The sequence below is a fragment of the Podarcis bocagei genome (assembly GCF_964188305.1).
Source record: "Podarcis bocagei genome assembly, chromosome: 12".
Lineage (NCBI taxonomy): Eukaryota > Metazoa > Chordata > Lepidosauria > Squamata > Lacertidae > Podarcis > Podarcis bocagei.
The window spans coordinates 8,700,799-8,728,042 of NC_138137.1; the positions used below are offsets into that span (position 1 = coordinate 8,700,799).

Genomic DNA, 27,244 nt, shown 5'->3' on the forward strand with positions numbered 1-27,244 from the left:
CGAAAGGCTTAAATATCCACTGAACTGCCAAAAGAAACAGCTCAGGAAAAGTTAAAGGGAAAGCACTGTATAGGGGAAAATATCCTTTCCATTCACAGATTCAGAGGATGACCAAGAAGATTAAACCGGTGAAATACTTATATGCCAACAAGGTGAATACTTCCACTTTCTTGGAGTTATTTACTGAAATTTCAGTAGTTGCAGATACAGATACTTCTGAAGACCCTTCCATTTCCTATGTATGATTGTCATATTTCTACATGTTGGGATTATAGGGTTGTATTCAACGCAGCTGAAGCAGAGTTCTGTTGGTGCAACAGGACTTCTGCTTCTTCTGCTCTGCTTATACCTACAAAAAAATCTACTCAATCCTCTGGAGCTGATTTTTAGGGTGCAAGGCGTGCTGGGAGGGACAGGAGAGGAAAAGGAAGTTCCACTGCATGAAAGGAAGTCTACTGCATGAGTATAACTGCAGCATTGGAAAGAGTCCTTAAATAATAATAATAATAATAATAATAATAATAATAATAATAATAATAATTATTATTTATTATTTATACCCCGCCCATCTGGCTGGGCTTCCCCAGACACTCTGGGCGGCTTCCAAAAGAATATTAAAATACTATAATACATCAAACATTAAAAGCTTCCCTAAACAGGGCTGCCTTCAGATGTCTTCTAAAAGCCTGGTAGTTGTTGTTCTCTTTGACATCTGGTGGGAGGGTGTTCCACAGGGAGGGCGCCACTACCGAGAAGGCCCTCTGCCTGGTTCCCTGTAACTTGGCTTCTCGCAGTGAGGGAACTGCCAGAAGGCCCTTGGTGCTGGACCTCAGTGTCCAGGCAGATTGATGGGGGTGGAGACGCTCCTTCAGATATACTGGACCAAGGCCGTTTAGGGCTTTAAAGGTCAGCACCAACACTTTGAATTGTGCTCGGAAACGTAGTTAAGGTTGGAACCTATGCATGTTGACCTGACAATATTTCCGTGTCCCTTTGTGCACATTCCCTATGCTGCGGGAATGTGCACAATCACTGCCGCATGTGCACATTCTCTATTCAGCCCATATTAACTACAACAACTGCACAAAAATAAAACATGCCCCCTTCTCCCATTCACCTGACACTCTTTATCTATGTCAAGCGAGTACAGGGAATGGGAAGGAGCAGTCCTTCATACAAACAGAATAAAGATGAACTATTTTTTAAAAAATCTGTTTCGCTTAATATTTGGAAAGTCATCTGCATCTTCATAAACCATGGTTTGTGAAACTATGGATGAGTTATGGCTGCACACTCCAACCCTGCCCTGCTGCCACCGGCCTTGGTATAGAAATCTTGACTTGTGTTAAGCTTGAGTTCCCAATTACCGTATTTTTCGCCCCATAAGACGCACCGGCCCATAAGACGCACCTAGTTTTTTGGGGGGGGAAATAAAGGGGGAAAAAATTATTTCCCCCCCAGGTGCGCTGCGCTAATCCCGAAGCTTGGGGCGTGCGGAGCTCAGCGCGCCCCAAGATTCTGGGTGCGCGCAAGCAGTCCACTAGCCTTGGGAGAGCCGCGGGGCTCTCCCAGGGCTAGCAGAGCACTGCGCTAATCCCGAAGCTTGGGGCGTGCGGAGCTCAGCGTACCCCAAGCTTCTGGGTGCCGGCAAGGTCTCCGCTAGCCCTGGGAGAGCTGGGTCTCCCACAGCTAGCGGATAGCTTCCTGAAGCCTGGAGAGCGAGAGGGGTCGGTGCGCACCGACCCCTCTCGCTCTCCAGGCTTCAGCGAAAGCCTGCATTCGCCCCATAAGACGCACCCACATTTCCCTGTTCATTTTTGGAGGGGGAAAAGTGCGTCTTATAGGGTGAAAAATACGGTACATCCAAACTGGGAAACTGGCTTAATGTCAGTTAACAAACCAGGACAAGAAGCTTGGACTAGATCATGTGACAGGAGGGAGGGAGGGAGGGAGGGAGGGAGGGAGGGAGGGAGGGGGAATGTACAGCCATGGTGCTCATCCACAGCGTTATAAACCATGGTTTACAAGGCCACAGATGATCCTTCAAATGCAACCATAGTTTGAAAGTTATGACTTTGAGATCATATTGCTTTCTTCATCAATTCCATTTAAAATGAATGAGTTTAGATAAACATTTTAGGCCTTAAGTATGAATCTGTATTAACAAAAATGTGTTAACACTGAAAGTTTTAGGTTTTAATTTTTTTTTTCTGGATATCAGGCATGACTCGCACAAAATGAAGCCCTTTCAAATTATCATTGAGATTAATGGGAGATACATAAGGACATGATTAACATGATTACTGAAATCAGTGGGAGTTAACTATTAGTTGACAAAATCCTGCCTTTATAATGAAGGTGATAAACCCCAGGAAGTGTTTTGCCCAATTTTTACTCAAAATATAGTTGAAAAACAACGTAAGTACATTCATATTTCACAAAACCCAGCTGGAACACGGTAGTAGCTAAATGCTGTATCGCTGTCAGGCAAATGATTTATTAAATATGCTACACTTTTTTTTCCTCCAAAAGGATACCAAAAATTTCTGGCATTGCTTTAAAAACTCTATATTTAGGCTAAAGTTTAACTAGTATCACTGAGCTCAATAAAAGAGTAATGTAAATGGTTCATTTTGCCTGCCAAAAATACAGAATATTTGACAGAAAATTGTATCTTTTCCATAATTACTAGCATAAACAATTGTTCTCTGTTTGGTTCAACCAGGGGTAAATGCATATCAAGGAATTAATACCTCCCAGTTCTCAGAATGATGGACCTATGGAACAGTTGTTTATTTTTAAAATGTATCTGCTCTTTTAAGTTTATATGTCTGAGAATTTTATAATCATATGCGCTTATTTGCAATTTTAAAGTTGGCATATATAGTGTGTCTTGGCTTGGGTTCTTAAGAATACTGGATATTTTGAAAGGTCTGTGCACCACAAAAGGACTTCTTGCTTGCCAGTGGATTAAATATGTTTATCTGGTGCCAAGATAAAAGCTAGACTGTGTAACTGGTTTTTGATGTATGCAGTGTCCCCACTGGACAAACTTTAAAATCAGATAGACTGTTTACCCACATGATTGCAGACGATGTGTTGCCTTTGCAAGCATATACCCAGACCACCAACAAAGTGCAATTACTTGTGAAGGACAAACGGAAATACAGTGAAGAAAGAATAAGGAAAGGCTTGACCAAGTTCCTATTTCTATGAAGTGGCAACTGTTCATAACCCATCTCGTTTCTCTACCGAATCTGTCACAGTGTTTGTACATACAGTAAAACTGTCAATGCTCATACTAGCTCATTTGTGAGTAACTTCCTATGCCCTGGGCATGGTAGATGAAATTTGCACATCCTTTTCCTACATGGACCATAAGCTCAGACCTTCATGGGTTTAAAAAGCTGAGGCTTAGTGCACAGGTTTCTCCTCTCCTTGAACAGCAAGTCTCACACTGCCTGGAGTGCAAAAGGACTTCTGATTTCATGCATGTTCATCCAATGAATGACAACAGATTTGTCACCCCCAAAATAATGCATTTCAATGGAGTCTGTTCACACCTTCAGCTGTGAGCTAGCCAAAGCTGAACAAGTGATGCCTCAACCCACTGGGCCTTTCCACTTAACCTTGTACATGTGCACATCTCAGCAAAAGGATGGAAAGTCCATGCCTGCTTGGAACAGGCTTTGGACTAGAACATGGGCTGTTCCGCAGTTGTGGACCACCGGTATGAAATTTACGGCATGTAATGCCTTAAAGGAAAAAATTATGAAAATGATTTATAGGTGGTACATGACCCCAGTCAAGCTTGCAAAAATTTACCACTTGCCTGATAATAAATGTTGGAAATGTAAGGAAACTGAAGGTACTTTTTTCCACCTTTGGTGGACGTGCCCAAAGATTAAGGCTTTCTGGGAAATGATATATAATGAAATGAAAAAGGTACTTAAATGTACTTTCCTTAAGAAACCAGAGGCCTCTTACTAGGCATTGTTGGCCAATTGGTGCCAAAGAAAGACAGAACTTTTTTCATGTATGCTACAACAGCAGCAAGAATACTCATCGCAAAGTATTGGAAGACACAAGATCTACCCACTCTGGAAGAATGGCAGATGAAGGTGATAGACTATATGGGTTTGGCAGAAATGACCAGCAGAATCCGAGACCAGGGGAAAGAGACGGCGGAAGAAGATTGGAAGAAATTTAAAATTTATCTTAAGAAATATTGTAAAATTAATGAGTGTTAAAATGTTGGAGCTATAGAAAGTAAGCGTATTACAGCTGTAAAGATTAAGTAAAAGGAAAGAAAAGGAAATAATTAGACAATTAGATAAAACTAAGGGGGAGGATTTGCTGAAATAAATTTAGGAATTGGAATGCAGAAAGGGGAGGTATGGGGAGGTTGGTGAAATAAGTTTTTTTTAAAAAAGGATATGAAATTATACGTGTTTGTTTTTGTGTTTGTATGTTTGTATTGTGTACTGTTTGTGTTTATATAAATTGTGAAAAACCAATAAAAATTTTATAAAAAATAAAAAAAGAACATGGGCTGTTCCGGATCCAGCCCAATCGCCTTCTAAATCCAGCCCGCGGACGGTCTGGGAATCAGCATGTTTTTACTTGAGTAGAATGTGTCCTTTTATTTAAAATGCATCTCTGGGTTATTTGTGGGGCCTGCCTGGTGTTTTTACATGAGTAGAATGTGTGCTTTTATTTAAAATGCATCTCTGGGTTATGTGTGGGGCATAGGAATTCATTCATTATTTTTCCCCAAAATATAGTCCGGCTCCCCACAAGGTCTGAGGCACAGTGGACCAGCCCCCTGCTGAAAAAGTTTGCTGACCCCTGAACTAGTAGATACTAGAAGATGCCCTGTTCTGGAGAGCTCAGCAAAGTCACACTCCAATTACCAGTCATTCACTGCATGACTTCATGGTGACTGCAAATTTCATAAGCCCATCCTCCCCATGGATGCTCCTAATGGATATCAGGAGTATTGACTGTGAAGTCACATTTTCTTGAAGGAGGAAGTTGCAAGTATTAAGCATGTTTGTAAAGAGTCGGATTAATGTAATAAACTTCAACTGTACAAGTTCATGCAGCTTGCCGAATCTAAACATGAAGGAAGAGGATGGGAGTTTCCATCCAATTGTCCCACAAAGTTCATCTTCTGAGGTTCTGCTTCAAATCCCTTGATCTCAGGAGGCAAAGTTGGTATCAACTAGGGTCAGTTGGCAAGGCCTTGCCAAGCAAGTTCTGCCAGGCCCCATTACTCTATTGCTTTAGTGGCTGGTGAAGACCTGGCTTCTTAAAACAGTCTTTGATCAGTTGTGTAATTTTTGCTGGCTCAGTTTAATAGATGTTAAATAGATACTATTAACTTATTACCGTATTTTTCGCCCTATAGGACGCACTTTTTCCCCTCCAAAAATGAAGGAGAAAAATGTGTGTGCGTCCTATGGGGCGAATGCAGACTTTCGCTGAAGCCTGGAGAGCGAGAGGGGTCGGTGCGAAGTCCCGCCCCGCTCCGGATGGCCGCGCAGAGCTGCCTGCAGTCCCGGGATCAGCACACTTCTCCCCATAGCCAGCCCCACAAGCTCAGGGGACAGCGGGGAGGCAGAGCACGCCTTCCCGCTGTTCCCCGACCTGGTTCTTCCAGCCCCGCACCTGGGGGGAAAATTTAATTTTTTTAATTTATTTCCCCCCAAAAAAACTAGGTGCGTCCTATGGGCCGGAGCGTCCTATGGGGCGCAAAATACGGTGATTTGAATGTGTGTTGGGGTGTAGAGAAGCCAGGCTGCCCTAAAAACCGAAGGGACCTGTCACTTTGTCTGGAGGAGGCCAAGTGCTCTGGAGGAACTGGCCACTGAAGCTACAATGTGTGTGACGCTAGGCCTCCTCAACACTGAGTGGGCCCAGCCCCTTTCAAACAAATATTGAGGGGGCCAAAGACACATCAGCCCCCTAGAGGTGTTGCGTGGCTGTCTAGTCTCCTCAAACCTATTTGGAGAAATAGGCAGGACAAAGACTTCTAAAATAATAATAATCTGCTATCATTCCTTCATGTGTGTGAAGTGATTTTGACAGCTCCCAAGAAGTCATCCTGTACTGACTTACACCAGAGTAGTCTTCTGCCTGTTCCAATTGATATCCTCACTGTGATACACAGTTCTGAGTATGCAGAATAAAGGCTGTGATTCTAACCTGAACTCATTTGGAGCAGATGGTCACATTTAAACGTCACTCTTGGAAAATAAATGAAACATATGAATGCTGCTGGGTCAGAAACTAAACTATTATATTTATCCAAAAGATTTGCCAAAAATAAAAAATAAAAGCTACATTTGAAATATGCTAGTATTGTGTTCCAAATACCATGTCATTGTAAAAGGGGTGAGGAGTATTTTGAGGTGAACATATCAGGATTTATCAACTATGAAACAAACTGCAGCTCATAAAAAGTTATGAGGAAGTTAGAAAGCTGCTAAGTGACAGCTTTTAAAAAACACACATACCACAACAATGAAAAACTTATTTTTTTGTGATTTGGGGCTCCAGCTTTTTATTTGTTTAGTTTGGACAAGTTTGCTTTAAAGAAAATAAGTATTTTTAAAAAAGATGTTGGATAACTTGGAAAAATGCAACCTTGTATTATTTTTGCTCTATGTAAACTGCTCTGAGATACTTTCCTGACTGAAGAGCAGGGTAACAAAAAAATGTTGTAAACAAATAAACAAAACAATCCCAGGAAATCACAAAATGAGCACTCACATCATATATTGTGGGTGCCCTTTGCGGGATCGCGTGCGGTGCTACAGTTCCCAGGGAACTTGCTAGCAGAAGGGGGCTGGCCTGCTTCTCAGTGTATTATTTAGAGGTTGATGCCCAGCCACAGTATTAAGTTTCACTGCTGGGAGGTGGGGCCAGCCCCATCATAAATAGGGGGAGGAGCCGGTATTAGCCAGGCAGGTGGCTTTGGAGATTCACCCTCCCTACCCTCCCTTATTTAATGTTTTCTTGTTTGCTGGTTAACATTTGCTCCCTGTTTAACAGGCACTGCTACGTTCTATGACTGGTTGCTGTTGAAGGACCGGGAAGAAATTTTCCTGCATTGGCAGGTTTTGTCTTCCCCGTAGCAATTTGTCACAACTTTGGCAGTTATGGCCTTGGGTGGAATCGTTTATAGTCTTTTCTTCCCTATAATGGAGGAGGGAGTGGTGATTCACCCCCCCCCCTGCGGCGGCGATTCCAGGGTCCCCTCTTAAAGGGGTTATATAAATGGGTGTCATTGGCCATGCACTGAAAGGTTGTCAGTGAACTACGCTGTGTGGGGGGATATGGGCTCGGCTGCCTTGCCTACACTTATGTCGCACAGAGCACCCCCATATCCCAATTACGCTGATGTTCCCCAGTTCCCCCGGCTGGGGGACTGGGAGGAATACACGCCCAAAGCCTAAGCCAAGGTCGCCCTACATTCGGAAGTTTAATAAAGTTATGGCCTGATTTTAATTCCATAATGTTGTCGGTCTTTATTTCCTTTCCCACGATCCCTGGAGGCTGGGGCTGTCATGCAAATAAAAGTCGCTTTAAAAGGTAACTGTGACATTGGTCGCATGCTTGTTTGAATGCACACGCCAATTTGTTCAGCGCAGTTTATTTCCAACTAAGCATGCACAGGCTGCAAGCCCAGGATGCGCTTTTCCAAGTAATGGTTACCTGCATAAGGCAGCATTATTATGAATGCTTGACCTTTGAGGAAGGTATTTATTTGAAAAAGGCATTCTGCTAGGGGATGCTGGATGGTACATGCAAAATAATAATAATGATAATAATAATAATTTTATTTATACCCCTTCCTTCCCGGTTCAAAAAACCAGGCTCAGGGCAGCTAACAACAAATTTAAAACACTTAATTGATATAGCAAAAAACAGCATAAAATACAGTATAACACATGAATTCAAAAATCAATTTGGGGGGGGGGAATCCATCCAATAAGCATTAGATGATCAATTTAGCCAGGGCTAGCTGGCTAAATTAGTCCTATTTGGGCCAGCGAGGAGACCGGGGAGAATTAGCTGTGGGATTCCAGAGCAGGTAATCTTCATAAAAAGAGGAGGGGGAGGGAAGGAAGGGGAATAAAAGATCAGGCTAAGTTCAAATTGAAAGCCAGGCGGAATAGCTCTGTCTTACAGGCCCAGAGGAAGGAGGTTAAATCCTGCAGGGCCCTAGTCTCATGAGACAGAGCATTCCACCAGGTCGGAGCCATCACTGAGAAGGCCCTGGCCCTGGTGGAGGATAATCTGACTTCTTTAGGGCCCGGAACCTCTAAACTATGATTATTCATGGACCTCTGCTGGGAATACCAGGAGAGGCGGTCCTGTAAATACGAGGGCCCTAAGTAGGCAGATAACAGGACCTCCCTCCCACTTGCCCCTGGTAGTTCAGCCCCACGTATAAGAAGAAGGATCACAGCTGGAGGCAGCAACGCTTCTGAATAGCAGCTCGACTCCTGCTTGTGGGTTTCCCACAGGGATCTGGTGTTCTACTGTGAGAACATGATAATGGACTTGTTGGACCATTGCTCTGATCCAGGAAGGCTCTCTCTTATGTCCTTTTGATCTCTGGACTGAAATGACAGGCTATGCAGAAAATCACTGGCAAAGGATTCATATATATCTTTCCCTGTTAGAAAACATTCAGCTGTGCATTTTAGCCAGCAGAATAAAGACGAATAACACACTGTGAGGCCACAGAGAGGGAACAGGGGACAAGTTGCATTTATAATGGTGCTGAGCTCCCAAGCAATTTCAGGCTCTTCTTTTACAACATCACAACTGCTTTTCGACTGCACAAATAAGCTGTGGGGTATTTACAGGAAGGCTGCTTTCAACATCTCCTAAACAGGGTCTGTGTATCTGTGGCCAACACTAAGCAAGACAGTGATAAACAAGGTATTCCTTTTGTGAAAGAGAGCTTTGTATGTTAAAATTGCGTTATTAAGAAGGGACTGAAAAGCTACTGTAATGGAAAGCATGTGATATTTACATTAGAGTCTGCCATGGCAGCTGTGAATTTGCCTGACTTTATGCTTCAAGGCCTATCTCTGAGGTAGGGGTGTTAGGGTAAAATGGCTAGTGTCTTTTAAACTGTGGCTAACCCCCTTTACCCTCTTGAAAGAGACCATCTTGGCTGTGAGTCCTGGAAGACCAGCTCCCTGCCTTGTAAGCCTTTTCCTACCTTGCCTGGGAAGACGGAGCCTGGACTGACTCCAGCTACAAAAGCTCAGGCTGCTGAACAGAATATTGGGCTGGGGGGATGTTTGGCATATGTTGTTGTTATTGATGTTAATTTTTTATCTTTATTTTTAGACCTTATTACTTATGAGGAAATTGCTCAGTTTGGTTGTGTACTTTTTGATGTGTTTTATTTATTGTTTATGATTTTTGAGTGCTTGAGGAAGTAGGCTGCATGTGTCACTGCTGTTTGTATTGGGAATTATGTTTCCTTGAGCTGGTGTGACCAAGCTCAAAATGGAGGATGTGGAAGTAACAATGCAAAAATGCATGTAATGGCATTTACATGCCTTTGTCCCTTGCATCTCCTTTTGACTCCCCTCACCCGCCCACAATGTCTGTTTAGATTGCAAGCTCCTAGGGGCAGGGATCTATCTTTTGGGTGTGTAACTAACAGCACCATCAAAATGCTGGCCACACTTCTATGCAATTTCCTTACTGGTGGTGATGTGAAAACTGTGGGTTGCACAACAAATATAAATACTGTTTATTGGAGGCAGGGAAACATTTGCTTTAATTATTTTTTTAAAAAAAACAGCAACAACCAAAACATCCAAGTTTTATCATAGTGATGAATAAAGAGCAGAAAATGCCCTGAATAAAAAGCTGCCTAAAACATCTGACCAAATAACTCTTTATAAGGGGGAATCATGCAGAGGACACTACCTGTTTTATGTTGGGCTTGTTTTGATGCTAAAGAAGTCACAGAATTAGGTGCTAACGGGTGGTGCTGTGGGTTAAACCACAGAGCCTAGGATTTGCTGATCAGAAGGTCGGTTCGTATCCCCGTGATGGGGTGAGCTCCCATTGCTCGGTCCCTGCTCCTGCCAACCTAGCAGTTCGAAAGCACGTCAAAGTGCAAGTAGATAAATAGGTACCACTCCGGCGGGAAGGTAAACGGCGTTTCCGTGCACTGCTCTGGTTCGCCAGAAGTGGCTTAGTCATGCTGGCCACATGACCCGGAAGCTGTACGCCGGCTCCCTCAGCCAATAAAGCGAGATGAGCATCGCAACCCCAGAGTCGGCCATGACTGGACCTAATGGTCAGGGGTCCCTTTACCTTTTAAAGAAGCTACTTGAATATTGACTGGCAGAAAATTATGTGGAAGTAGCTTCTCGTTATGTATCTTCCATTTTCCCAATAAGGGGAATAAACTTTTTTTCTGACATTTTATGTCCTCAGTGCGGAACACTGTTTGCTCATTAAAGCTAATGGATGCTAAATACTTACCAGGGACAGAAAGGGGGCTGCGGGGGGGGGGGGGAGAGATGCACATTTTATGCCAAGGCCGTGCCTAATCCTTGTGTCTGTGTTGTGTCTGACAGAAAGCTTACCTTCCACAGCAGCACAGCCAGAAACAGGAAGATGAGAATTCCCACCAGCAAGCTGATAGCAATGATCCATCCCACCACATAACCACGAGGCTCCAGATTATGCAAGGCCTCAAAGACCACCTACGAAGCAATTAGGAAAATATATATATATCATTTACACAACAAGTCTTCATTATTTCGTATGACAGACATGCTACACTGAATTCACTATTAACATTTCCAAAGCATAGCACAGTATAATAATGTCAAACACATTTGCAACTTTCAGCTGTCAAGGCTACTTTTCCTCAAGGGTTTTAAAAAAGCCTTTCCTTTAAAAAAAAATCACAAAAAACAAAATCAGATGTAAGCACTGATAAGAAGAAATGTCTCATTCTCTGAAATTCCATCTTATTGCCATTCCCCCCCAGGCATAAAGTTCCCTTCACTGTCAGCTATCACAAGGGTGTAGCAGCTGGCACGAAGATGCCAATCTCCTCTAATTTCCACTAAAACTTCTAGAAACTCATTCAAAAAAAGAAAGGACAGAACAGAATGTGTCAATTTTCATTGAAACCAGTCATCTGGTAGCAAAGCTTCTAGAGTTGAGAAGTGTAACCTTCCCAGGCCAAAGGGTCAAATCAAATTCACCAACCCTCCAGGCAGGATAAAGTAATATAGTCTTAAATTCCATGAGCTATAAAGGTAAAGTTAAAGGGACCCCTGACCATTAGGTCCAATCGTGGCCGATTCTGGGGTTGCGGCGCTTGTCTTGCTTTATTGGCCGAGGGAGCCGGCGTACATCTTCCGAGTCATGTGTCCAGCATGACTAAGCCGATTCTGGCGAACCAGAGCAGCGCACGGAAACGACATTTACCTTCCCACTGGAGCAGTACCTATTTATCTACTTGCACTTTGACGTGCTTTCAAACTGCTAGGTTGGCAGGAGCAGGGACCGAGCAAGGGGAGCTCACCGCATCGCAGGGATTCGAACCGCTGACCTTCTGATCAGCAAGTCCTAGGCTCTGTGGTTTAACCCACAGCGCCACCCACATGAGCTATACATTAATGCAAAACATTATTTCACGGCATTTCTGTTAATTTTGCACTGGCTGGATTTCCTAAGTGGTACGTTGGTACTAAAGACTATTACTAATTCAACTACTACTATTGTCATTTATTATTGTTGATATTATTTAACAGCCAAGGCAAAATGTCTATATGTCATTTGTGCCTACTTGGAAAGATATTCAAATGTATCTATCCGCTGATCAGGGGTTAGCAATACATATCTGCCTTCCAGCAATCTACTCAAACCAGCAGATTCGTTTTTCCAGAGAGCTTTTCCAGATATAACCTTCCAAAGTAGACACATACATATTAGTGACGATGTTTCCCCGCTCTCAAATTCAAAATGAAATCAGATCACTCAAATTCATTCAATACTCCTGTATACAAGCTTCCTGTTGGAACACAATATTATGTTTTCACAGGCATGGACTCAAATAACACCCAAGGCTATGCCAAGGAAGAAGAAAGTACTAAAGACAGACTTTGCCTTAGACTGTAAGGCCAACTGGAATTGACTCTGTTGCCATTACCCAATGCCACTATTGAGCTGAGTAGTTGAATCAGAACAATTGTAGCATAAATTGACATAATATTTGCCGGGCATGGGATGGTTGGGTGTTTGTTTTTTTCGTAATGGAATAGGAGGGATCTATTATTAAAATATTATTGTCATTGTTGCTTTTATGCATTTGTGATGTTCTTTTTATCCCTAACCTCAATAAAACAATATGAGAAAGATTCAATAGTAGCCACTTAGATCATTTTATAAATTAAACTCTATTAAAATTCAATTCTATCCATGGAATTATTACCCACAATGGCTTAAAAAAAGCGTGTCTATGTAGAGAGTCAGGATACTTTTGGACACTAAGTGCTGGGAACAAACAAAGACAAAGGCCAAAACTTCCATTCCCTGTTACTGAACACCTAGAGAAATTTGTCTGGTCCCTTCTGCAAACAGAATGCTGGGCTAAATGGATCTTGGTCTGTTCCAGCAACGCAAGACTTCAAAAAAGAAAGGATGCCACTTTTATAAATATTTCTTTCGTTTTTAAGAAGCACAATCTATCAGCTCCAGTGAAAATAACAAAAAGGGCTTTGATCTAACATGCATCATGACGTGGCCATTGAAAGCATGAAGAAGTGGAAGCAATTCATCTTCCCCAGGTGTTGGCAAGGACGCTGGTGAAAAGGAAATGTGCCAGCCAGACGCCATGCTCTTGAACCACTTACATCTTCACTGCTAGCTAACAATCTGTTAAAGAGCAAATCCTGGTCTTGCCTTTCTTGGCTAGCTTAGCAGTAACATCTCCTTGTACTTAGCGCTGTCTTAGATCTGAGTGATCTCCAACGGCGAAACATATATTATGGTTGATACAGGAGAAAGGAAGACTGGGTTGGGAAACGCCTGTGGGCCTAATTGAAATAAAAGGCTTATAAAAACGTGGAGTGAAGCAGAGACTCATTTTTCATGCTTTGAACCAGATGCCCAAGAACCTGAGCGCAAAACTGGATCCATTTTAGAATGCAGTTTGAGTTCCAGCATTATTTCGCTCTTACAATTCTCAACGTATTGAAAAGCTCTTGCTGCAATTTATTTAGATTCTGCATTTCACACTACACTAAAAGGGCCCTTCCAGGGGAATTTGGAGTTAAATGACTATTTCCCAACCCACCCCCGGGATTTGCTTAGAAATAAATTCACAGTGGCACTGTGACGAGGAGAATGCCTGCTGGACCCCTTCAGAAGACTGCCTTTCCACATGGGCCCATACACAGAGTGACCACAAAAATTATCTCGGGGAAAGTAACAACCACTTTGGTTTCTAATTTAAAGTGAATGACAGGTTGTTTCCACAGTTGCCATACATCAGAAGTATGTATATTTACCACTGCTCTTTGACTGATGTATCATACTTAAGGTCCATAAATAGCAACACCCTAGTGGTCCCAGGCCCTAAGGAAGTTCAATTAGCTTCAACCAGAGCCAGGGCCTTTTCAACACTGGCCCCAGCCTGGTGGAACTCTCTGTCTCATGAGACCAGTGCCTTGCGGAATCTGATTTCTTTCCGCAGGGCCTGTAAGACAGAGCTGTTCCGCCTGGCCTTTGGCTTGGAGTCAATTTGGTTCCCTCCCCCTCTTTCTCCCCCCCCCCCTTTCTCCTCCTGTGAAGAGGCTGCATTTTAATGTTTTTAATGTTGTCTTTTAATCTTGTTTTTTAAGTTGTATTTTAATCAACTTGTTTTTATTATTGGTTGTTAGCCGCCCTGAGCCCGGTCTTGGCTGGGGAGGGCGGGGTATAAATAAAATTTATTTATTATTATTAAGCAGTAGCAAAGGGTGGCACTTGTCAGACCTTCTGACAGGTGGGTCGCTACTGGTGACCAGGAGAGAGAGGGGCAAGATGGCAAGGAGGTTGGTGCTGGGCAAGGACACAGGAAGAGCCAAAATGGCACTCCTGATGGTGTGTTTGCATAGCATTGATCTCCCCACCATCTTGTCCCTCCCTCTCTGCCTCCTGGTCATCAGTACCGACTCACCTGTCAGGAGGCTAGGTAAGTGCCCTCCTGTGCAGTACTATCAGCAAAGAATAATAATAAACTCATTGGGTTGGATAAGTTAGTTGCACTTAGTTCTCACTGAAACCAATTAGACTCGTGTTGGTCATGACTAACTCCTCACACTGTTATAGTCACACACTCACAGGGCTTCAGTGCAAGTTATTTAGTCTAGATCCAACCCTTTTATCGTTAAACTTGCAGGAAAGTTAAGCATCTCCATTGCTATACATTTAAATATACAGTAGTTCACGAAAGCAGGTAATCTGTGTTTACGGAGGAGGAAGGGAAGAGAATATTTACCGTATTTTTCGCTCCATAGGACGCTCCTGACCAAAAGACGCACCAAGTTTTTAGAGCAGGAAAACAAGAAAAAAAATCTGACTCAAATTTTGTACTAAACTATTTAAAACAGCAAATTGTGTGGCTCCTGTCCACTTTGCTGCTTTAAAGCGAGCCATGGTATATAATGATGAGAATGGAAAAAGGACACATTCCATTATAATGTAGCTGTTTTCATTATCATTGGGAAGTCAGTATTGGCAGCAGTCACAAAAACTAAAATTTGAGCATTTTACTGTTATTAATCAAGAATATTAATAGTCAGGGAGAGAAACCAGGGCTGTGCAAATGAGAAGTGCTTGGAGTATGGAGGAACAGCAAAAAGATAATAATAATAATAATAATAATAATAATAATAATAATAATAATAATAATAATAATAATAATAATAATAATAATAATTTATTATTTATACCCCGCCCATCTGGGCGGCTTCCAAAAGAATATTAAAATACTGTGAAGCTAAAGATCAAATGATTGTGCTCCAGTTCCTAAATCTCTGAAGTTTTCTCAAAACTGGCATGGTTGTTTTGAAAGGAAGATTCAAAATGGAGTGACTGAGCAAAGAACAGAGGAGGAAAAGAGGGCAGATAAATAGCTTCCATTCAATACCAAGAGAACACAATGTTTTTGGTTTAGTATAGGTGGACTGTACTTGTAAGAATTTGTATAATGAATTATAGAGTTGGAGTGGAATATCAGAGCCTCTTTTCAGCAGTAAAGATTAGCTACTAGGAACATGGTCCACACACACACAGGATGTCTGGTTATAGCTGTGCAGTTTAAACTGTTCCTGAGCCAGATACCTGCTCAGTTTTAGCTGAAATTACTATTACTGGTTTGTGGAGATGCTTTGCATGTATTTATGACTATTTCCCCAAAACTGCTACTTGAAGAAATCCCCAAACTTACTATTTTTAAACTTCAAATGGAGCTCAGAATCCAGTTAGGCAATCTTTTGCAGTTGAATTAGGAGGCACTGAGAGACAGCAATTTGCTGCTCCCCACCCCCACCCTCCACCCCAGGAGCACACAGCCTTCCCTCTGCTTGCAAACCTTGTCGGGACTTCAGGGGAAAGCAAAGTCTGTAGGCAGAGCAGTGTAGCTCCCCACCCCCAAAGAGCAGCCCAGCAGCACACAGCCTTCCCTCTGCTTGCAAACCTTGCAAACCTTGTCGGGACTTCAGGGGAAAGCAGAGGCTGCCGGCAGAGCCGCGTGGCTCCTCCCCCCCACCCCCAAAGAGCAGCCCAGCAGCACACAATCTTCCCTCTGCTTGCAAACCTTGCAAACCTTGTCGGGACTTCAGGGGAAAGCAAATGCTGTAGGCAGAGCAGTGTGGCTCCTCCCCCCACCCCCAAAGAGCAGCCCGGGAGCGCACAGCCTTCCCGCTGCTTGCAAACCTTGTCAGGACTTCAGGGGAAAGCAGAGGCTGCGGGCAGAGCACCGTGGCTCCTCCCCCACCCCCAAAGAGCAGCCCGGGAGCACAGGACAACAGCGATTTGGCTCCAGGGAACACACATTCGCTCCATAAGACGCACAGACTTTTTCCCTTACTTTTTAGGAGGGAAAAAGTGCGTCCTATGGAGCGAAAAATACGGTAAGTGAAGAGAGGACTTCCGGGGTGGCGCCTCCGGTGATGGCGGACTCCCTCTGAACTGGAGGGACCAGCTCCGCACGAAACGGGTCTTTTCCGCTGCGGCGTAGCGGGGACCCTTCTGAAAATCACAGGCGGATGAAGCCTGTGACTGTGGGACTCGGCGGGCACCTTTAGCGCCCCCCCAACCCACTAAGGAACCCAGAAACAGGCTCCAAAGTGAAGAGGGGGAAGTGGCGCAGTGCTGTGAGTCGATTGCTTTTTCTGTGGAGCGAAGCCGCACAGCCGTTGCCGGAGAGCGCTGCCTTTTTCCTGGGACAATTTGGCAATGAAAAAAACTAACCGTGAGTACTGGAACTCTAAACACCTGGATTTTAAACAAGAATTGGCGAAATAAAAGGAACTTGGACTCTAAAATTTACCCTAATTTGGTACTGAAACGGAAAGGGCTAAACAGGAAGTCACCCTTCCGTTTTCTTGTGGTTATAACAAAGCAAAGGCAACGTAAACTAGAGCCTTAAAAATCACTTTTAAAGGATCGTCTTTCATCATTCAAAATTGTGGAACCCCCCTTCGGAAGAAGGGGAAGAAGGGGGACTTTTATTGAGTTATTTAAACCTGCGGAAATAAAGTGAAAGTAAAGTAATTTTCCACTGTCCTGACCCTGGAGCGGGATGTCGGATTTGACGATTGAAGCTCATTGACCAGAAATAAATGCTTTGACAGATAGTTAAAAGGAGGGAAATATTGTGATTCCATTGTTTCCTTTCGTCTCTTAAAAGAACAAATATGGACAAAATATCTTAAAGAAGAAACTCTGTTGCTATTGTTTTCAAGGAAAAGAACATTCAGAAGTTTTTCCCCCTAGAGGGGAACTATGAAACTGTAACTAAATCCTGGGAACTTGCGGCTGTTACTGATTACAACTGTGGGAAAGAATTTTGTGACCTTGCAGGACAATGCCTTCAGAAGCACTGTTGGGTGCTTTCTGTGAAATAAACGCCCTATTGGATCAGTTAAGTCAGAAGATGGTTTTTATGACTAATGCTGCCAGAGCCTTTGATCAGGTAGTGGAAAAGTACATGGAGCCCATTCAGGAACTAAAACAGGAGCGTGCCATGACAGAACAACAGAAAGAAGAGGACTTTGTTGAATCTGGGACGCCAGGGATGGAGGGACTTTTGGCCCAGCAGGAAAATGAGCCTTTGGATCTGATAAATGAACTTGGAAAAAAACCAGATTTGGAAAGATAAAGTTTGGATTGAACTGGAAATGGGGGGCTGGACTGACCCCCCTTTGCAGGGATGTTTGGACTTTCCGAGTCTGGTAATGGGCCGTCAGAGTTTTGGAGCTGTTGGGACTTTTAATTTTGGAGGGAATTTGAAATATGTTTTTAAACATCACATGGAGCTTAGTCTGGACCGTGAGATAAGGGCTGATTTGTTGAAAAGGGTCAAAAACACTATTAAGCTGGAGTTCCCGCGAGTGAAAGGAAAATATGAAGAAGAGCTGCGGAAGGGACATGGAAGAGATTTGAAGGCCTCGGATATAAGAGCACCGGGTTAATGTGCCAGACTAATGGGACAAAAAAAAAAAAAAAAAAGACTGACAACCCCAGGACCGGGGGGAGGGGACGCTGGAAGAAGATTGGATTGTTTATATTTTACTGTATCTTTTTTATATATTATTACTACTAGAAATGTTTTATGAATGTTGGGAAAATGTTGAAATGAAATAACTTGGCTCTTGTAAAAATGTTTAAAGAATTTGGCAAAAAGGTAATGGTTATGAGAAGTTGGTAAAAAAGATTTAAGTTTTAAGCTTTAAGGTTGTTTTTATAAGCAAGATGATAATAGAGTAAGGTAACGTAAAGATAAAATATTATGAATTATGGAAAGGATTTGCTGTGATAATTATCAATCAAGATACAAGAGATGGGAGGAGGAGGTCATGGAAAGAAGGTAACGGAAATTGGAGAATTTGAAAGTGATGGGTTTATTTTTTCTTTTTCTCTTTATGCTTTGTTTTTTTTTCTTTTTTGTAACTTTGTCTTTTTCTGTGTAATTTAAAAAAAAATTTTTTTGCTTCAATAAATATCATTTAAAAAAGAGAGAATATTTAAGTGAAGAGAAGTATGTTGCTCATGTGATACTTGTAACACAAAGATAAATAATCTCTCACACAATTACTGTCCTGTATGAGGTAAGGTAAAGGACCCCTGGATGATTAAGGCCAGTCAAAGGTGACCATGGGGTTGCAGCTCTAATCTCGCTTTCAGGCTGAGGGAGCTGGCGTTTGTCCACAGATAGCTTTCCAGGTCATGTGACCAGCATGACCAAACCGCTTCTGGTGCAATGGAACACCATGACGGAAACCAAAGTTCACGGAAACACCATTTACCTTCCCACCGGAGCGGTACTTATTTCTCTACTTGCACTGGCGTGCTTTTGAACTGCTAGGTTGGCAGGAGCTGAACAGAGCAACGGGAGCTCACCCCGTTGTGGGGATTTGAACCGCCGACCTTCTGATCAGCAAGCCCAAGAGGCTCAGTGGTTTAGACCACAGCGCCACCCACGTCCCTATAGATGAGGTGAGAATGGACTGGCTAGCACCCTAGATGGGTAGCTACCGTATTTTTCCATGTATAAGACTAGGTTTTTTAACCAAAAAAATTAAAATTGGGGCTCGTCTTATACACGGGTAGTGCTGAGGGGTGTTTTCTTAATTTGGAGTCCCCCAAAATAGGGGGCGTCTCATACACAGAAAAATATGGCAATTTCCTTCCTCTTTGGCATGTGGCTTGGATCATAAACCAGTGCCATCTGGATGGGATCCTTTTACCACATTCTTTCTTATGCTGAGCAAACATCTCTGATTTGCACATGTAGCTTTCTGCCTCTTTCCGCATTATGATCAGGATGCTAGTTTACCTGTACGCATGTGTTGCAGCTAAGGTATGCTGAGCATGAAGTTAGAAACAGAAGCTCTTGCCTTAGGACAGTAGCTAAAATACATGAGCTTCTCTTTCCTCCTCTTGAATTCAGTTTTAGGTGGCAACGTGTGCCTCTATCTGAACAAAACATTTCAAACAGTTGTTTATGACCATCCTTTTTAGGGGCAGCCCATTTTTATCAATATGGATAAACAAGGGGGGGGGTGTGAAAATCATAATACATATGTAAGACAGTTGTTTAGGATTCTCTTATAAATTGCTTTTTAAAACAGTTTGTGACATCCACCCTACTGCTGAAATGCAAGACTTTTAACACTGAGGAGTGTGGAATACCCAGGAACACTATTTTCAACGGTAAGAAATCTCATCAGCTGTTTCACGTCCGTGTCCATTAAATCGCAGCTCAAAGAGAGGTATGGGGAAGATGAATTGATGCTACTCAAAAGTAAAAAAAGGGGGGGACTGACAGGGGGACGTTTCAGAAGGAAGAGGAAGGAGACAACCCAAAAATTTGTTATGTATGAATAACTGTGGTTGCAATATGCATTATTTCTTCATGCATTCCCATGGCTGGGGTGGGGGGGGGTGGAGAAAGAGAGAGAGAGAAGAATGGATATTGTGAGCCAAACCACATGTCTTACATTTTTTCCCTGAATATGACCCAACGCAAAGCATTCAAGATCAGAGAAGCCAAGAGCCATATGGAAATTGCATGGACGAAGATTAAAAGCTAACATTCATATTAGAAAAGAATGAGATTGCAAACTGATGCTTCAAAACTAAATTCTGTCTAACTTGTCCTTTTCCAGCCAGTGCTTCCCCAAAGCCTGTGTCTTTCTTTCTTTCTTTTTTTACAACGTTAAGATGAAATTGTAACAACTGTAACCCAAAATGTTTTTTTTAGAATCCCACTTTGGGCAGTAGGAAAAAGTCATTTTAAAGCAGCAAGGAACAACTGGGAACAATCCGCTCTGATTACACTTATCATTCTGGAGAATTACCAACTCCAAACTTTGACCCTCCAGATAATGTTGGCTGGTGGGCCAAAGTTGGGAGATGTAGTGCAAACATCTGGAGGGCCAAACATCAGGCTTCTCAATGAACAGGAGGTGCTTCTGGTCTCCTCCCACCCACAGGGAGGAAATGGTGAGGGCTGCCCTCTGGGGTCTCCCTCCATGTGATTCAGAGTGGGGCCCTTCTCCCCTTTGATTCCCATTGTTGGATAAGACTGATCTGATCTGCCCCCTTGTCCCTGTTGTATATATTCTTCCCTGGCGGGGGTGGGTCATCATTTTGTGGTTTGCCTCTGGTGCCAAAATGTCTTGGGCCAGCCCTGATTCAAAGTGTGATAAATTCTGGTCTGAAATATCTCTAAAGACATTTAGAATTGTTAAATCTTTGGGGATGCTTCTAATTCCTGGTTTCATCCAATTTAATTGGCTTTGTGGATCTAAATTCCTAGAATGCATTCAACATGGCAGCCAAATTGTTCTAGGCTGTGATCCCAACCTCATTTGCTTGGAATCATGTTCCACTGTAAGCAATTCCAAGTAATGTATTCAGGATTGGTGTGACAGCCGGTATCAGGAAGCTTGGAAATAATTTTACACGACGTTTAGCAAAGATGTTCGATATCTAACCCAATGAAGCCAGAATGGGTTTTTCCACACAATCCTTCTATGACATGCAGAGGATGCAAGCTGCTTTTAGAGGGGTTTCAATGGATTGTGGTCATGCTTTACAAATGGTGAATACCAAGAGGGAATCAGCAGAGGGGAAAGTGGCGCAACTAGCATCAAATTAAGTGTTACTACTAAATATTACAAGCAAACAGGCTCTTTGGGAAGGGGTGGTTTTGAGGAATGGCGAGTGTGGGTGTTTCGTTCACTACTCCCCTTCAAAGGTGTATCCACACACCACCTTTCTTCCGTGGGGTTCAAAGGTGTGCTTAGTCCCACAAACACAAGTGAAACCCTGCAGCAGAAACATGGCTTGGGGGGAGGCAGGCGATTTGGAGCAGAGAAGAAGCAAGCAAATCAGCATTAAGCAGGGCCAATTCAGAGCAAAGAAGCACATCACCTTATCCCTGCTACTTCTGTATTCTAAATTGTGTTTTCCCAAAGCATCTCTCTCTCTTTCTCCCTCCCTCTGGCCTTATGCTGGCCTTTGGCCGTAATAAAGATTCTCCTTCTAAGGCCATTGACTTTGTTGTATGTGCCCTTACCATGTGGCATATAAGCAACAACACCTGGAACCAGAAAGGGTCATGGCAGATAAAGGAGTATCTTCTGTCCTAATTACTGTACCTTCTTACCTATTCTCTTTAAGCCCCAATGTTATTAAAACATTTAGGACAAACGCTAGAACATGAGCAGTGGTGAAGTTTTTATCGGGGATTGCAAGAACCAATGATCCCTATCTTTAAGTCTGAACAAAATGCTTGTTTAACCTGGAGGTAGGCTGTCTGAATTGTGCATTGCTTTGTAACGATTTGTTGGGTCTCTGGACCGTAATAAAGATTGATGATGATGATTAAAACATTTAAGGTAACAGCCCAAAACACACTTACTATGGAGCAAACCCAACTGAACACAATGAAACTTGCTTCCAGTAGCGTGCGGTGATTTTTTTCCACAGGGGAACAGTTAGGGCCAGAGGTGTTGGCTTGTGAGGGGCATCGATGTCATGCATGTGACACTGCGATGTCCTGGCGTCGCACATGTGAGCATCGCACCTCCCTCCCTAAGCCAGGTAGAAGCTTCTCGGGGTTTGGGAAGGAGGCACCAGGGGAACATTTAGGTGACTAGTCTAGTCCCCTTAGTCCACTGACCGCGCACCACTCCTTGATTCCATGCACAGGATTGTATTGTGTGCATTTTATCATCCCATTCTGATAAATCCAGAATGGGATACATCTCCTAGATTTTGAAAAACCTGAATTTTTAGATTAAAGCAGGCTTCAACAGTGTGAAACGGAACTCACTGCTTAGCAAAAGGCACAGCTGAGGCCTTTACAAGCCGGTCTAACTGCAGCACAACGTGCGTTAAAAGTATTCCAAATAGCATCATTTGCTACAGGGCCAAAGCTTATCACAGCAAGCAAAACCACAGGAGGATTGCAAGGCAGCAGCGCCGCTGTTGCATTCAAAGAAAGGCACGCTCGTTCATTTTTGAAGTCGAAGCTTAGGCTTGACCACAAATTCCTTGCTCAGTGTAGGATTCTCTAATGCATTCCATATGAGCAGCACAAGTAATCTTTGCTCTTCAGATTCATTCACTTACTGTTGCATCTTCTGAATTCCCATTGGGTACTTCTATTGCCCGGATAGTTGTGTCTACCCTCACCTTTGCCCTTGTTACAAACTGGATGACGGATGAACTGTCCTAAGGATTGAAAAAAAAACAGTAAAAGTTGAGTAACTCTGTCAATTCTACAGCCTTCAAAGACTTTTAAGCACCAGCTCTTTTATGGACTCAAATCAGATGCAAGGTCCATAAAGGTCCAATATCCCAGATTTAAATCCAACACATCCCATTAATTTTGATATATAGACCTCTTTTTTGTTTTCAAACTCAGATCTGATATGCGTAAAAAGCTCTTCAGTCCGGATACGTCGCCCAATTAAAAGAATGCAACACACTGACAAACATCACCAGCAAAGAACATCTTAACCTGAATTATTTCCACATAATAAGGAACAGATATTTAGATACAATTACTAAATTGCAGTTGCACACAGTACTGGTTAAAACATTGCATTATCAAAATATATCCTGACATGACTCACTGCAAAAAAAGCCTAAATATGTGTACGGTGGTGTTTTGTTTTTTTTTAATTCTTCTGCTGCAACAGTGAATTAGTCTTGTGTTTCCTATGAAGAGTCTGAGCATGAGGAGTCTAAATACAAGGAGCCAGTAACCCTTTTAAGTCAACGGTTCTTCTAGAATGTCAAATTATTTCAGGTTACAATCAAGCAGTGAATAAATTTTATGACATATATAAATAAAACTGCATCCTATGGCCTCAAGAATTACAGCATCCTAATCACATGACTGTTATATGGCACTGCAGGACCATAGTGGCAAATTAGAAAGCACAACTGGAGTTATAATGTTCTTTGTTATTTCTTCCTGGCTATAATAATTATTTATACCCTGCAGCTCTCACCTACGCAGTGTCTATGGTCAAAGGGGCTCCTAAATGTGCACTGTCCTCTGGCACCAAGTACATAATCCAAGGGTGTGTTGTGTACCACCCCACACAGGGCCAGCCCTATCATTGGGCAAAGTGAGGCAATGCCCCTGACATATGGGGGCAGCCGTAGCAGGTCCCTGGTTGCTATTCCTCTCTACACCAGGAATACACCACTTCACCAGTGTGGTGTAGTGGTTAAGAGCGGTAGCCTCGTAATCTGGGGAACCGGGTTCGCGTCTCCGCTCCTCCACATGCAGCTGCTGGGTGATCTTGGGCCAGTCACACTTCCTTGAAGTCTCTCAGCCTCACTCACCTCACAGAGCATTTGTTGTGGGGGAGGAAGGGAAAGGAGAATGTTAGCCGCTTTGAGACTCCTTAAAGGAAGTGAAAGGCGGGATATCAAATCCAAACTCCTCTTCTTCTTCTCTACTGGAGGGCAGAATTGTGTCTATTACATGGCTTGGCCTGCCCCACCCCCACGCCGTTAACTCTGGCACAGTGGAGGGTGCTGCCCTATCAACGGGGGGGGGGGATCAAATATATTTTATTATTTTTTCATAGATTTCACATATAATTCCAATACAGTGGTACCTTGGGTTACATACGCTTCAGGTTACATACGCTTCAGGTTACAGACTCCACTAAACCAGAAATAGTGCTTCAGGTTAAGAACTTTGCTTCAGGATGAGAACAGAAATCACGTGGGGCGGCATGGCAGCAGTGGGAGGCCCCATTAGCTAAAGTGGTGCTTCAGGTTAAGAACAGTTTCAGGTTAAGTACGGACCTCCGGAACGAATTAAGTACTTAACCCGAGGTACCACTGTACATAATGTATTTTTTTTCCTTTTGCTTTATCAACTTCCCATCCCGTTCACATCCAGCGTTCAGAAGTCGGACGATGGGAGGCATGAAAATATGTACAAGTTTAAAACGCATTCCACTTATGTTTGCTGGAACCATTCCAGATAATTCGATCGTAATTCCCGTAGTGTGGCGGATCATGTACAGGCACCTTAAGAGTATAATTCAGGCAACGATGCGCACCTTTTTCAATATCTCGGTATTCAACAGCATATGCACATCTATGCTGCGGGATTCTGCTTTAGCTAGTGAGCTTAAGTTGCAGCGTATAATTAGGCAGGACCTGCCTGGTCTTTCGCAGTCCTAAGGGAGAAAAGTAGAAAGCTGTGAGACAAGTAAGGAAAGGTGCCAAAATTAAAAGAAATGCTCTTTGGCTTTTCTGACTAGATGGGTAACATCAGCCCTGGTTTCGTAACTCCTGTCCAACTTCTCTAGAAACGTATCCTAGAGAATTGTAGGAACAAGTGACTGTCACACAGGCCCCCAGGGGTAGGGGAGGCCAGGATCTGGCCCGCTGGGCTGGAAAGCTTCTCTGTCTCTGTCATAGACAATCTGGTACAGATCTCTCTATGAAAGATCCCAGGTGGCGCAACAACTATTCATGCAAACAAGGTCCTACTTTTTAGCTCAGCGCCGCATCACTTACGCTTGTGGATCTAGGATCCTTGATTGACTGAAGAGTAGGATAAAAATGCTTTAAATAAATGAAGTTTCAATCTTCAGCACCCCTGGGTGGGTAAAGATATATTTTACGGGGGAGCCATTGTCAGTCAGTGCTGATAACTGTGAGCTAGGCGAGTCCATAATCTGATTTAGTATAAAAGAGATTCTGCTGTTTCTGTACTTTTGCTGCACTGTAGAATAAATTAACTGAATAAAGTAGCTGAAATGGCTGATCAGCTGAATGAACAGCTTTATCATTCAGTTTAGAGCCTGTTCCCAAACAGTAAAGAAACTAGTCTCGGGTATACAAGAACTACAATCCAAAAGCTGTAGTGTGTCATCTTAAATCATACTAACGCTGGTCCCATGGACCCTTTCCTGGGAGCGAACCCAATGCACATAGTGGGACTTCTGAGTAAACATGCATAAGATGGTACTGCAAAGGGTCACAATACATGTGATTTGGGAGATCTGTGATTCTTGGCATCTTTATTTTTTTGCTAGAGGCACTGGGGAATCAGCACAAGGGGGAAAGGTTAACTGCTCTTCTTACTGCCGTACAGCCACAATTCAAATTATAGGGTTCCCATGGTTGGTTTAAGGAAAAGAAAAGAACATCAGGAGATCCAGTCATGGAAGTCCTGGATTATAAGGTTCATGGCCTCTTAAGGCTGCATCATCCACTGAAATACTATCTCTACTTTAAAAAAATATCCATCAATATTATTCTCTCTCTAAATGCTGTAAGTAGCAGAAGAGCTTACTCCTGTCCCTTTAGGAAACCTTATCCTTGCCCAGAAGCTATCTATTCCACTACAGAAGAACACCCCCATTACACAAGATTGTGTTTCTCCTTAATTAACTCCATTTGATGGGAACCCCGTGAGAAGATTGTTCACATGTCAATTGTACCATCTCACTGGGTGTTGACAAGTGTTAATAGCCGACTCCCCACTATGTATGTGATGAATCTCAGATGTCCCAAGGAGAGCTGGCCTCCACCTGATTTGCTGATTTCCTTTCTTTCTCCAAACCTTTTTTAGGCATTACAGATATAGACCATCTTAGACCTATACAAAATTTTTGAAATATATACAAAGAAACAGCCATATATAGTAACAGAAATTTTCATTGGAGTGTCTTCCCACCAAACTGTGCCATTTACCACTCTAAGAGATACTATGGACAGAAACTGGGTTAATATCAGACAGATAGAATCTGATATTTTCATTGTGCCTTGATTATAACTACCCAAGAAGGGGGATAACATGTGTTTACGTAGCTGGTGGTACAGTGGACAGTAGAAAAGAATACGTTTAATAATAATAATAATAATAATAATAATAATAATAATAATAATAATAATAATATATTATTTATACTCTGCCCATCTGGCTAGGTTTCCCCAGCCACTCTGGGTGGCTTCCAACAAAATATTAAAATACAGTGGTCTGTTAAACATTAAAAGCTTCCCTAAACAGGGCTGCCTTCAGATGTCTTCTAAAAGTCTGGTGGGAGGGAGTTCCACGGGGCGGGTGCCACTACCGAGAAGGCCCTCTGCCTGGTTCCCTGTAACCTGGCTTCTTGCAGCGAGGGAACCACCAGAAGGCCCTCGGCGCTGGACTTCAGTGTCCGGGCAGAACGACTGTTCCACCAATTGCTGATTTCCTTCTTTCTTGACAACCCTTTCTCCAAAACCGTCAGACATAACAATAATAATATCCCCCCTCCCCCGCAATGCTTTTGTCGTCTCTTTTAATGTTTTCTATGGATCCCAGTATGACTATTTGCAAATCAGCTGGAGATACTCAGTAACTGAACCTGTCTTAGGAACTGGACCAGTCTTGAGCAACTGCAGAATATGCTATATTTCTATAGTTGACTGAATCCCTTTGCTAATTCAAATGATCTGTCTCAACCATGTGCAAACTGCTCATGTCTAATATGACTCGCTTAACAGCAATGAGATGAATAAAGGCACCTTAAAATAGCAACAACTATACAGGTCTAGATATTTTGGATAAAGGATATTTAATGCAGGTATTTCAACTGTGGATTGTCAGGGCACAGCTCTGAACCTGTTCATTCTTTCAAGGATCATGTATTGCTTCATCACAGTATATTACTCTAATTACTGGCTGTATGCATTGTGTTAGAACAGGGGTCAGCAAACTTTTTCAGCAGGGGGCCAGTCCACTGTCCCTCAGACCTTGTGGGGGGCCAGATTATATTTTGAAGAAAAAAATAGGAACAAATTCCTATGCCCCACAAATAACCCAGAGATGCATTTTTAAAGAAAAGCACACATTCTACTCATGTAAAAATACACTGATTCCTGGACAGTCCACAGGCCAGATTTAGAAGGTGATTGGGCTGGATCCGGCCCCCGGGCCTTA

The 27,244-nt window shown here is 42.9% G+C and overlaps 1 protein-coding gene across 1 annotated transcript in view; it reads right to left on the minus strand.

Annotated features, from left to right (window-relative positions):
• The window catches only part of ITGA9 (integrin subunit alpha 9), a 250,926-nt gene that overhangs the window by 13,451 nt on the left and 210,231 nt on the right, over window positions 1-27,244 (minus strand). The window contains exons 25-27 of the mRNA XM_081165107.1: window positions 24,369-24,488; window positions 22,411-22,512; window positions 10,632-10,751 (exon numbers count right to left, since the gene is read on the minus strand). Coding sequence (XP_081021233.1) covers window positions 10,632-10,751; window positions 22,411-22,512; window positions 24,369-24,488 — 342 coding nt within the window. The remainder of the gene's footprint in view (window positions 1-10,631; window positions 10,752-22,410; window positions 22,513-24,368; window positions 24,489-27,244) is intronic.